The sequence below is a fragment of the Sceloporus occidentalis genome, unplaced genomic scaffold (assembly GCF_023333645.1).
Source record: "Sceloporus occidentalis isolate IW3139 unplaced genomic scaffold, rSceOcc1.0.p SCAF_48, whole genome shotgun sequence".
Taxonomy (NCBI): domain Eukaryota; kingdom Metazoa; phylum Chordata; class Lepidosauria; order Squamata; family Phrynosomatidae; genus Sceloporus; species Sceloporus occidentalis.
The window spans coordinates 5,637,422-5,651,337 of record NW_028317028.1 but is presented as its reverse complement, the minus strand read 5'-3'; the positions used below and the strand labels follow the sequence as shown (position 1 = coordinate 5,651,337).

Genomic DNA, 13,916 nt, shown 5'->3' with positions numbered 1-13,916 from the left:
CTCTCCCCAACAACCACATGTAACCCTGTGCTATTTGCACAGGGTTTTTCAGAAGAAGGCTTATTTTCTAACTCCAGGAACTACGTACTAAGAATGAAAACACTGATTTGCATGCAGGAAAAAAAATACTTAACTTGAAAATAGCACTGAACTTACATAAGAAGTGTTTAGCACAAAAGTACAGGTCATCTGCTTCTGGTCATATTTCTCTAAAGCAAATTATTTTAAACAGTCACATTTGTTTCCAAAGGGAGCTTACAAATGTTGCTATGCAATACATTTTATACCCCTCTGGCAATGATAGACTGTGTGGAAAGAACCTGTTAAGGTGCTAGAGGCTATTACAGTTGTGTAAGGTAACACGTGGAATACTTTCAGGGATCCTTATAATATAGACAGGCCTCTGGCAATCCTATTAATATAACAGCAACTTTTCACAAAATCCAATTGTCTGTAACAGCAAAAGCACTGTAAGAAGTGTTATTCCGCAGAGTTTTTATTTTTGAGAGATCTAACAGCTCTACACAGAACTTGAATAGCCTTTGTCGTTCACTGTGCTTTTAAGAAACAGCTGGTTTAATTAATTTTAAGGTCTCTTGTAGAAACATAGGCTGGTTATATTCTATATTTTGTTACTACAAAAACATCCCATTTTAAGGATGTAATGCATTTATAAAATAAAATTATGTTAAATAAAACAAGTAACTACATATTTTGTGATCAATCTGACCTGATTGCATGGCTCCATCTGTGCAACCTCTGTATGAGCAGTCTGAAATGTGTACCTCCCAACCCTCCCATATTTCATGGTACTGACCTGTGGAAATGTTCCAGCACACAAGCCCAAGGACTATGTAATAAGGTTTTTGCAATTACAAAAATCGACATAGGCCCACTGACTCACCAGATGTTTACCCTGTCTGCCAAATAGCCCTGATACCTGATGCCACTCCTGTCAGCTAAGAACAGGAAACTGAGGCTACAAATCACAGGGGCTCACCAAAATTGGACAATGCAAGTCTGAAAGAACGTTGCCTGGTCTGATGAGTCTCGATTCCAGCTGTGACATTCAGATGGCAAGGACAGACGTTGGCATAAACAATATGAAAGCATGGATCCATCATGCATTGTATCAAAGGTTTAGGCTGGTTGTGGTAGTGTAATGGTGTGGCTGACATTTTCTTGGCACACTTTGGGCCCTTTAGTACCAATTGAGCATTGTTTAAACGAGATAGCCTACCTGAGTATTGTTGCTGACCATTTCCATCCCTTTATGACCACAGTGTACCCATCTTCTGATGGCTACTTCCAGCAGGATAAGGCACCATGTCACAAGGCTCTTGAACATGACAATGAGTTCACTGTACTCCAATGGCCTCCACAGTCACCAGATCTCAATCCAATAGAGCACCTTTGGGATGTGGTGGAACAGGAGATTTGCATCATCGATGTGCAGCCGACAAATCTGCAGCACCTGCATGATGCCATCATCTGAGGAATGTTTCCAGCACCTTGTAGGAAGTATGCATATGTGTGTCATGTACCTACCTCTCGCTGCCGCACCTCCATGGCACGCACTAGGAGGGGGTGGCATGGTCACGTCTCGGTGTGCCCGGTCCTCCTCGTGGCGGCGGTCGTCTTCCTCCGCCCCCAGCTCTTCACTTCCTGCGTCCTCGCAGGGAGGTGGAGACCACGGTGATGAGGAGGTGCCGCTTCCGTGTACCATAAAGAAGCTGCCTCCCTGAACCCCTTTGTTGCCAGAACAGGCAGGGGGGCAGTGTTTCTCCATTAACCCCTTTGTTGCTGGAATGAGAGAGGGGTGGAGCTACGGGGGAGGTGCCTGCCAGTCCTATAAAAGCCCCTGGAACCAAGATGGTGGTGCTCAGGTATTCAGAGCTGCTTAGTTGCATTCTGTGTCTTCCTGCTGCTGTTGTCCTGTCCCTGTGAACCCTGCTTCTTTGACCTGGTTTGTACCCCATCTTCTGCCTTTTGTCTGCCGCCTGCCTCTGACCCTTGGATCATGATCTCGATTACTTCTTGCCTGCCACCTGCTTTTAAACCCATTACCATTTGAACTGGTTCCTGTACTCGGTTGCACCACATTGCAGTCTCCAAGCTGTCTCCTGCATAACGGGTTCCTACTCCTGATACCTACCCAGGTTGTTACAATGTGTGTGTACCAGTAGGGGTGTGTAAGGGCAGTTTATGTGTATATCTGTGTTTATGGGCCAGTATATGTAAAGGCAGTGTAAATAAAATAACCTCTGTAAAACAATAAGTGGGGGCACAATTTTCCATTCTTGCCTCGGGCGCAAAAGGAGCCAGCATTCTCAAGAAAGATGTTTTGTATATCTCATTTTATGTTTTCATGACCACCTCCCATTAGAAGAAGCTGCAATATGGTTGTCTACAAAGTGACTTATGTACATACATACATACATAAACACATAAAATATGTATGTTAATTTAGAAGGTGATACCTTGCAGCTTTAAAGGAGCTGTTTCATTGGTAAAACATTACTTTTGTTTCTGGCTTCAGTAATTTCTTTGTGATCTATGTTATGAAATTGTGATACATCTCCAAGAGCCATCATTCTAAAATAGAACATTGATTATTATGTACAAAACACACTAATAGGTTTGTTTTGTACCAGGTAGGTGACAGCTGAGCATAAAACTGTTCAGATACATCAAAATAATAAGTTGGCATAAATGGTCTGCTTTGCATATCTGTCTCTATTAAATTGGAAGATTAGGTCGAGCTTTCACTAATGCACGCGTAATGAAAGATAATGACCAATATTTGTCTATTGGCTACCCTCCACAGGACAAATTTCTGAAAATGAACTTGAAATATAAAGCTGCAAGAGTCTTGGTTTTATCCAAGTCACAGTCAGAACAACATCTGTAATGTTAAAACAGATTTTACTTTATTTTATTTTAAGACTAACAATATAAATTTTAAAAGGGCCCTTTTTTATTAAAGCAAATGAATTGGCATGGATTTTTAAATGGGGATATTTTAACCCCTTAACGACAATTGCCGGTCCTGGCACGACACGGAAAAGCATATGCTTTACGACAATTGACGTGCCAGGACCGGCACGTCTTTAAACGGGTGCAGAAAGCGATCTGTTTTCGCTTTCTGCACCCAAAAAACGTTGCTGAATGCCTCGACCTCGAGGCATTCAGCAACGCCGCGATCGGAACGAAGGGGCCATCTCTGGCCCCTCCACGGGGCGTCAACATCCGCCATACTTTGTATGGCGGCGGACGCCAGTTTTAAAAGCGTTTAGGAGGCGATCAACGATCGCCTCCTAAACTTAAATGGTGTCGCTGGAATGCCTCGATCAGGAGGCATCCAGCGACACCAAACACTTACCTTTCGATGGGCTGTGATGATCTTCGCCATCAAGCAAGATGGCCGCTGCCCTGTAACAGGAACCAACAAATTTTAAAAGTTCGCTAGATGGTCCAGACCATCTAGAGAACTTTGGCTCCACTTGCAGGTTGAATACAGGTACTGCATTCACCATGCAAGTCAATGGAACCCAGCTTTCTAATCACAGTGTGATTAGTAAAAATAAATTAAAAAATAAAATAAAATTAATAATAATTAGAAAAAAAATAGTAAAAAACTAGTAAAATGTAAAAATCATTTCCCACTGATGTCACTATCAGGGGAACCTCCAAGTTGAAAAAAAAATGTTAAAATTTTTTTTTTTTAAAAGACAAAAAAAATATATATATAAAAAATATATTTTTGTGAGCAAGTCCTAAAATTAGCATATTAGCTTAAAACAATTCTCGCATGGAAAGAGTTAAAATACTGGCATATTAAATGCCCGTGGGGTGTCTACTTTTAAAAAAGGTATGATTTGATGGGGTAAATTGAATTGGCCAGGTTCAACAACGTCCCAATTAACACCGGGGGAAGGATGGCCACACACCTAATTTCCAATTAGAAAAATGCACACGTACCAAATGTGGCCTTTTAGTTCCCACAAAAATGACACACCCATGCATGTGGGATATCACTGCACTCAGGAGATGTTGCTGAACACATTATGGGGTGTCGTGTGACAGCGGCATATACCAGGAGCTGTAAATTCATACATAAAGTAGGTGTGTGTGGGAAAAATACACACACAAAAATACTACTGCAAACTTTGAAAACATGCTGGTGGTAAAATGTGTGCATGCAAAGAGTTAAAATACCAGCATTTAAAATACCCTGTGGTGTCTAGTTTTGAAAAATATATGGTTTTGTTGGGCACACTGAAATGGCCCGGCTCAAAGATGTACCAAATAGGGCATGGGCAGTGGATCCCCAAATGCCAAAGTTCAACATTGAAAAATGCGCATGCCCCAAATGTGGCCCTTTTGCCCCCAAACGGCCAGGCAAAATCATTCATGTGAGGTATCGCTGTACTCAGGAGATGTTGCTGAACACATATTGGGGTGTTTTGTGATAGTGACATATACGAGAACTTTTTAATTCATACCTGAAGTAAAATGTGTGTGGAAAACCAAATGCAAAAAAATGACTACCACAAAGTTTGGCAAAGACTGGTGGTAGATCTGGTGCATGGAAAGAGTTAAAATACTAGCATTTGAAATACCCTGGGCTGTCTAGTTTTCAAAAATATAGGATTTGATGGGGTAAATTGCATTGGCCGGGTTCAAAGATACCCGAAATGGCACATGGGGGGAAGAATTACCAGATTTGGAAAAAATGGCTTTGAAATAGCAAAACGCTACTTGTACTTATTGCCCCATAATGGGTAGAAAAAAGCAAAAAAACATAAAAACATTGGGTATTTCTAAACTCAGGACAAATAGTAGAATCCATTTAGCAGGTTTTTTCATTACCTTTTATAGATGAGTAAAAGATTTTTCAACTAAAAGTTAGAAACAGTCATTTTTTTCTAAATTTTTCACCATATTTTATACTTTTTTTAGTAGTAAATAATATGATACAATCAAAACAATGTCATCTAAAGAAAGCCCTTCTTGTCCTGAAAAAAACAATATCTAATGTGTGTGGGTTCAGTAAACGGGAAAGAAGAAAATTACAGCTAAACACAAGCAGCGCAGAAATGTTAAAAAGGCCATTGTCACGAAGGGTACAAAAAGTAAAATCAGCCTTTGTCACGAAGGGGTTAAAAGAAAAATAGACAGCCGTCACGTTATTGTTTTATTCATACTTAATATAGTAAATCCATTTAGGAATATTTAGATGAAACTAATGTAGGTTAACAGTTAAATTCATGAGTAAAAAAGGAAAACAAAGAAACAATCATTGAAATTATTTAGACTCAAAGGGATTAAAATGGTTGGTCCAAACAAAGTAGTTATTCAAATGTGTTATTGCGAAAACAGGACAAAGAAAAGAAAGATTGACCATATAAAGTTTTCGATTGGGATGCTGATCATTAAGTCCAACATATTGAGCTGTTTCTTTCTACCTGTGCATACTAATGAGGTTTCAGAGATGGACCAATCACAAAACCACAAATTATAATGTCTGTGTTATTGTAACAGTTATATGGCAATATTTTGTAACTGGCCATATCAGAAATGAAATCAGAGTGCAGTTGGGTAACTGTAAGATTAATAACATACAGTAGAAACATAATATAATTTTAATACTTTTATATATGTTTATATACGCTTTGGTAGTGCAACAGGACAAATTAGTCAATGTAATGCCTTTCTTTAAAAAGGATCATGAATCTCAAGCTGGGAGGGATGATTCTGACTGCTGCATTGGACAAAACTGTAGCATGCGAAATTAGTGTCAATCAACATAGTTTTATGAATAATATATATTATCAAAGAAACTGCTTGGGCTTCATTACTGATATGAAAAGCAATTTAAATCTATTTAGGGTTGTACATTTCCTTTATTGTTTCTGTTAAAGTAGGTAGGAGACTGGTATGAAAATATGGGACCTATCAGGATAGGATTGGCACATTTTCGTATAGGCACGTTTTCGTACTTCCCATTAAGTGACCACGCTGAACACACTCTCCCATAACTAGCTAGCATAGATAGCGTTGAAGGGCTGGCTCTACATAAATAATTCTGTTGGACCTATGTACATGCATAGAAAATGTATTAAAGCATTGGGAGCAAAGGATTTCCAGACAAATAATTATATTTGCCAATGTTTCCCATAACACACAGGGCTAATGCTATATGCTTTGCTTTTTGACTTTATAAATTAATATCACCACATTTTAGCTAAGTTTACATATATACTAATGTACTGAATTTCATTAAATGGGTAGAAATTATTATAGAAATAGCAGATGGGATTTAACACCAATAAATGAAAAAGTAATGCATCTTGGTGGAAAATATACAAAGCCCAAAAATATGGTCCTAAGGAGGAAGTTATGACTGGTAGAACAATAAGGAATATACAATGCAATGAGAGCTCATGTACGAAATACAGTTAACTTTTGGGGACCTATTTGCAAGAGATAAGTGTTGGAGTTTCAAAGTAAATAAAGAGCATTTAGTGAAACTGAGTGTATTCTAAATTAGATTTACTTTATATAATCACATTATCTTTCCCTTCTTTTTGGGGAAACTATGATTAGCCAAGAGACTTTTTGTTTGTCTTCTTTGGATCAGTTCAGTTGAAAATATCTGAAATATTGAACATGATTGACTTGTGCTTGCTCAGCTTCACTAATTATGTTAATGTGCAACAATACGCTAGTCCCTGGTGTATTGTAATATATGCAAATAACACAAAAAATGTATGCATCAACACATGTTTTTTCACTTATTGATCTCACTGTCTACCTCCATTTCAAAGAATCAGAGCTACCAAGGTTACTAAATGTTTAATGGATGCCCCAGACAGACAATATGGATCGTCATCCTACTTTTAGGAATTTTGCAATATGTTATGATCTATTTATTTTATGGATCACTAGTTATTCTGCCAAGTATCTTCTAGGGGAAACAAAAAAATCAGTGGATTGGATTGGAACAGGTTAGCATTAGGATGTACTACTCTGCCTGCTTAATTTTGCATCCATAAATAAGGATGAGGAGGTCTAATAAGAGAAAACTAGAATTACATTGTAATGCGGTAGAGCTCCAGTGTGTATATGTAATCAGTTGCTAAATTATGGAGAAAAAAGAGGCATCATTCCCCTGCATGATTGTTTTAGAATTTATATGTGTGCTGCATAACTAATATATTTGTGGTAGGCATATATCATATCTAATACATCTTGGAAGAACATTCAAGAATAATATTTCATAGTTCACTATTTACAGTAGAAACTCTAGCAGAGGAAATTTGAGAAATAAATGAAGATATTTGAATAAAAAAAAAAGCAAACAATATAATGTTTTTTGGTTAAGAAAAAATAATCTGATGTCACAGACAGAAGGTCGAGGTGTTTTTATTGTCATTGTAATATGCCATAAAGCACCACCGTGATTAATATTATGGCTTTATTGTAGCAGTAATGGGCTGTTTTATGTGTCAAAACTCAATAAAATATTGAATAAAACATTGTTTGATCAAACTATTATCCCAAAGTTGTTTTGCATGCCTCAATATGTTTAATAGGATGATAGACATGGTCTTGGGGCAGCCAATCTATGCTTAAATTTGATTTTGCACTCTATTTCTCAATAGCTGACAACCGTTGCATATTAAAAACAAACTGTAGAAAACCTGTGAAAATGGGAACAATACATGCATTCCTGTAGCCTTCATCTTTAAAAGGTACATAACTTTCTGGTTTAAAAGAAATACAGAGAATCAATTAATACACATTACATTGCCCAGAAATGTATTCATCTGGTGCTTAGAAGGTCTCCATAGAATTTTTAATCAATACCATATCTCTAGGAGAAGGCCATGTAATACTCAACTCAGGCTTCTGCCAAGAATGTAGGAAGCTGGCATTTTAGATATGTCTCAATTCGTGTAGGATGTTAAATAACAAATCAACTTTCTTTGACGCATGCATATTTTTCCTGTTGTTAATGTTATGTTGTACTAGTAGTCTGGACTTTCTAGAGCTTGACTTCATATACTTAACAGTAAATTACAAATTAATCATGTGATATAAAAGTGTGTTTGGATTTATATGTGTGTGCCATTTTACTTTTATATGGTCCCTTTCATTAGCCAGCACTTACACATCCAACCAGTAAATGCTGGAACCTAGGCATGATGGGACTGTGATTGCTGTTAGCAATCACACTCCTATCATGCCAAGTCAGCCAGTACATGCTGGTACAGGGTGGCTGTAAGCAGTGTTCCCTCTAAGCTGTGCGCTTGTGCACACGCACATAGCTTTCAGAGGGAGCGCACACGAACAAAAATTGTGCGCACAACCAGTAGCGTACCGAAGGGGGCGGTCCGCTACTGGTTGTGTGCACAGCACACCTCCAGAGACGGACAGTAATGTCCGTCTCCCTCTAACCGTCTTTAATAAAAATCAAGGGAGCTGGAGGTCTGTTAAGGCAGACCTCCGATCCTGCTCCCTTTCGATGCACGCGGCAACTGATGCTGTGCGTCGGGATTTGTTGCCATATCCCGGCGCACAGCACTGAATGTAGGAAAACATTCTGTGAGAGTGAATTAGTGTGTGAGAGTGATGGGTGTTATGCTGTAGTTTAAACTGAATGTTTGTGAATGAGTGTGTGTGTGATAGCATGGATGTGTAAGTGTGTGGGGGGGATAGCATGACATAGGGAGGGTGTAATCATATTCCTATCATGCTCAGGTTCCAGCTTGTACTGGCTGCCTGAGCATGATAGGATTGCTGTTAGCAATTATATATTTTTTTTATTCAATTTTGGTGTGTTAACCACACCTTTATTAAAAGTAAGTAACACACCAAAATTGGACAGAACAATTCGATAACAATATTAATAAATATATGATTGCTAACAGCAATCCCACTCCTATCATGCCCAAGCAACCAGTACATGCTAGAACCTGGGCATGATAGGAGTGTGATTGCTGTTAATCATATATATATATATATATATATATATATATATAGTTATTGATTTTTTTGTCTAATTTTGGTGTGTTACTTTTAATAAGTGTTTTTTTTTGTTTTTCAAGGTGTGGGGGGGGTCATTTTCGGTTTCAGTCAAGTGAATGCTAAATTTTCAGGTCCAGAATTTTCATTTCGGTGCACCCCTATATATATATATATATATATATATATATATATATATATATATATATATATATATATATATATATATATATATATATATATATAATATAGAGAGAGAGAGAGAGAGATAGATACTAGACCAGACACTAAAGTGGTAGGCCTACACCACATCAATGTTTGGCTTAGTATTTAGTGATTGGGGTTATGCTGCATTATTGTCAATGTCTGGCTCAATGTATAGTGATAGGTGTTATGTTGTACCACGGTCAATGTGTGCCTCTGTATATAGTGATAGGTGTTATGCTGTACCACCGTCAGTGCGTGCCTCAGTATATAGTGATAGATGTTCTGCTGTACCACTGTCAGTGTTTGCCTCAGTATATAATGATAGCAGTTATGCTGTACCACCGTCAATGTTTGCCTCAGTATATAGTGATAGCAGTTATGCTGTACCACTGTCAATGTTTGCCTCACTATATAATGTTAGCAGTTATGCTGTACCACCGTCAATGTCTGCCTCAGTATATAGTGATAAGTGTTATGTTGTACCACCGTCAATATCTGCCTTAGTAAATAATGATAACAGTTATGCTGTACCCCTGTCAATGTATGCCTAATGATAGAAGCTATGCAGTTTTAAAGTGTGTGTGTATGGGTCCCACGTACAGGATCCGCCCCAGGTGCCAAATACTCTAGGTACGCCCCTGAGGACAACAGTTTTTCCCAATTTTTTTTTATCCTTTATGCGGCCTGGAGCCTCTGCTCGTGATTCGCTCATAATTTACTTATGCAGTGAGAATTTCACCTTTAAAAAAACATTACAGTAAGTAATACTGTTGTGTAACTAATACTACATTATCACACTATAACGTAGTGTTATTAACCATGAGCGAGCTATACCAAAAATATAGAATAACAATTTAAATTTAACATTTGCAGAAGCATATTGTGCGCACAAAATTTTGGCTCTGGGAACTTTTTAGCACAAGAGAAATTTTCTGCGCACACCACCTAAGAAAAATTAGAGGGAACATTGGCTGTAAGTGATGTGCAGACCCCATACTGCTGGCAGCATCAATACACAAGGGGGGCAGCTAACTAGGTTTCAGCATGTACTGGCTGACTTGGCATGATAGGAGTGTGATTGCTAACAGCAATCACAGTCCCATCATGCCTAGGTTCCAGCACTTACACATCCATGCTATCACACACACACTCATTCATTCATATACTCATTCATTCACAGATTAATTCCCTCAATCACGCATACTCATTCAAACACCCTCCCCACCCCCTTACCTGCACTGCAGCTCCTCGATGCCGCTCACAGACTTCAGCAGAGGGCACGGCCTCCCTCTGGATTCTCTGGTACTGCACAGAAGAAGCAGGACTGGAGCAGAGTCATGTGATGTCGCGTGAACTCTGCTAGGTTCCACTTCCTCTATGCAGTACAGAAGACCCTCCCACGGGTAAGTAGCAGGGCTCGAGGTGCGGCCCACGTAAGATCGGTTGCCCTGGCTGCCGATCTTACGCGGGCCGTACCCTCTCTCTCCTCCGCATAAAAAAAATAAAAAAAAAATGCCCCCCTGTAGCGACGCCACTGTGTGACCATGCAGAGCATGTCATCTGCGTAGATCGCAAGTTTGTGTGTGTGATTAGCAATAGTGAGGCTGGTGATGTTGCGGTTTCCCCGAGCGTGGAGGCCAGTGGCTCCATCGTCAAAATAAAAAGTAACGGAGAGAGGGGACAACCTTGATGGGTCCCGTTTTTAATGTTAACTTTCTCAGATAAAATACCGTTTACTTTGATCTGCGCAGAGGGATTGGAGTAGAGGGATTTAATAAGATTAAAGAAGGACCCCCGCAGGCCGATCGCTTGTAGAGTGTGAAACAAAAAGGGCCAGGCGACTCTATCGAATGCCTTTTCGGCATCCATGGATATCAGGGCGAATGGAAGTTCGCGCTCGTTGGCGTGTGCTATGAGATTCAACACCCTAATGGTGTTATCCCTGGCTTCCCTACCAGGGACAAAGCAGACTTGATCCTTATGTATCAGAGACGGGATAAACGGGCATAGTCCTATGCCATTAATTTAGCTAGTAATTTGAGGTCAGAGTTAATTAAGGATATAGGCCGGTAATTGGCGCAGAGATCTGGATCTTTTCCGGGCTTGGGAATAACCACAATGTGTGCCAGATTTGTGTGGGAATCGGGGATGTGGCCCTCTGCTAGCGAGTTAAACAACGTAGTCAAATGGGCTCCGATCACCGGGAAGAAACGGTGGTAGTATCCACTAGTAAGACCGTAAGGGCCCGGGCTTTTTCCTTTGGGGGTCAGTTTGATCTCCTCACACATGATCGGGGAACTCTATGGCAGTATCCCCTAGCCTCTGCAGTAGGTATTTGGACAGATACGTCTGAATGGAGGGCAATGCGTGGTGGTGTGTGTCGTCCAAAGGGGGCAGATTATAAAGAGTTACATAGTAGTCATGAAAGCATTTACCAGTCTCATTGGACTCGTGACTGAGAGTGCCCGTAGGGTTCCTGATTCTGGGTATGTACGAGGAGGACTTTTGGACTCTGAGTGTCCTGGCTAACAATTTACACGGCTTATCGCCAAACTCATAAAAATGTTTCCGGGTCAGTAAGAAGGAAGGCTTCAATCTGCTCTCAAGGAGAGAAGCTAACTGGGATCTGAGGCTCCGAAACTGTGGTAGAAGATCAGGGGCCAGTGTAGCTTTGTGTGAGTGCTCTAGCCTGTGTATCTGTCTAATGAGTGACATAGTTTCGGCTAATCGGATTTTCTTAAGAGTGGCCCCCAGTTTTATGAAGTGACCTCTCATGACGGCTTTATGAGCCTCCCAAATGGTAGGAAAGGGGATGGTGTCGGTAACATCGGTAAGATGTTCCGATAAATCCGCTAGGGAGGCCGGGTTATCAAGAATATTTTCATTAAGTCTCCAAGTATAGGGTTTGGCCCGAAATTGAGACAATGTGAGGGAAAAATGGATTGGAGCATGATCACTGAATGAACTAACATCAATACTGGACGAACGAAGTTGGAGGAGGTGGTGATGGGATAGAAAGAGCGCGTCTATTCTCGTGTACCTATTGTGAAGTGCAGAAAAGTACGTGTAGTCTTTAACATCAGGGTGCTGTGACCTCCAAACGTCCACAAGTTGGGCAAGATGGAAGGCACGCCTGACCTTCTTAATGTGTTTAAATGGGATGTGGGAAGATTGGGCAGAGGAGTCCCTAAGGGGGTCCAGTGTCATGTTGAGGTCCCCGCCAAAGATGGAGAGACCCTCCTGAAAGTCCCCAAATCATGATATAATGCGACTTAAAAATATCGGTTGGTTGCGATTTGGCGTATAGACATTTGCCAAAGTTACCTTTTGGTTGCCAATATAACCCTTCAGAAATATGGCCCTGCCCTCTGTGTCTTTCCACATATCTAGAAGCTGAAAAGAGAGTGATTTATAATAGCAACACCCTTAGATTTGGAGACCGGTGAACTAGACAAGTACACCTGGGCGTACCGGCGATCTGTAAGTTTAAATTCTTTAGAGGATTTAAAATGGGTCTCTTGCAAAAAGGCGATATGGGATCTGAAAGAATTCAGCATGTGTAGTAGTTTCGACCTCTGCTGCGGTTTATTCAATCCTCTCACATTGAGTGAGGTGATTTTAATACAATCAGGGATCCTCCCCAAGGAGTATGAGAGACCAGATCAGGCTAGTAACATCCCGGCAGTGAGACAACAGAAAACAAAACCTAACTGAACCAAAACCAATAAAACCAACGAATGGAGTCAAATGTATGCATGTAGAGAGCAACAAAAGACTCTGGATGCCAAGGCATCGAGTAGTGAGCCCAAGGACCTAACGGTAGGTCGTGAACCAATGCTCCACTCTAACTAGAAAGTGAAGCAGGTCAGCTCCAGGGAGTGTGGATGTGGACGCAGAAAGAGATATGTGAGGTAAGGATAGCCAGGTGTTGCACCCGGCCCGACACTACCTGAGGCCAGTAGTACGAGAGCTCGCCAAAGGCAGGTATATCGGCGCAGTGCAATTCTATCACAGCATTTAAGGCAAACATAAGACTAAAAATAAAAATAAAAGACAAAGCTGACCAACCCCCCCCCCGTCCCCGATATTATGGGAGTCTATGATCAGCGTGGGTCAGCGGCAGAAAGAACAGATTAATGCGCTGTCGGGCTCGACAGCCGTGTAAGGAGAGGAATGTACGCTACTATGTCTGGGCAGTCTAAGGGGCGAAGACAGACAGCAACCCAGTAATAAAGCGGTGATGAGGTGTCCCTCGCAAAATCACACATAAAAGGACATATACATCACATCCCCCTACCCAGAACCTCCATGTGGGGCAGCTGGGAGCGCCAAACATAGTCCGTATGGGGTGCAGAGTGTTCAATGTCCAGTTGCCCATCTCGTCTTGCCGTCTCTCCCGGAGACGTGGCGTGGCGGGACACGAAGGCAGGGAACAGACAACCGATGAGCCGACACCAGTGTCAACCAGTGGAAGAGCAGGCCACGAGCAGGAGCATCGTCTCATTAGGCGTTGAGGTCTAGGGGACCACGTCTTATATGGGTCGGATAGGCTCTGTGGTGGCTGGAAGGAGTAGTCCCAAGCGGGGATATCACATTTTGGCAGTCCCAAAGCTTCAGTGAAAGGAAGTACGTCCTCAGGTTGCCTGATGATGTGCAAAAGGGAGCCCCTCCGGACTATG

At 40.9% G+C, this 13,916-nt stretch overlaps 1 protein-coding gene across 1 annotated transcript in view; it reads left to right on the top strand.

The window, feature by feature from the left end:
* The window catches only part of TMEM132D (transmembrane protein 132D), a 322,790-nt gene that overhangs the window by 142,169 nt on the left and 166,705 nt on the right, over positions 1-13,916 (top strand). Inside the window, exon 4 of the mRNA XM_089491042.1 lies at positions 4,834-4,841. Coding sequence (XP_089347168.1) covers positions 4,834-4,841 — 8 coding nt within the window. The remainder of the gene's footprint in view (positions 1-4,833; positions 4,842-13,916) is intronic.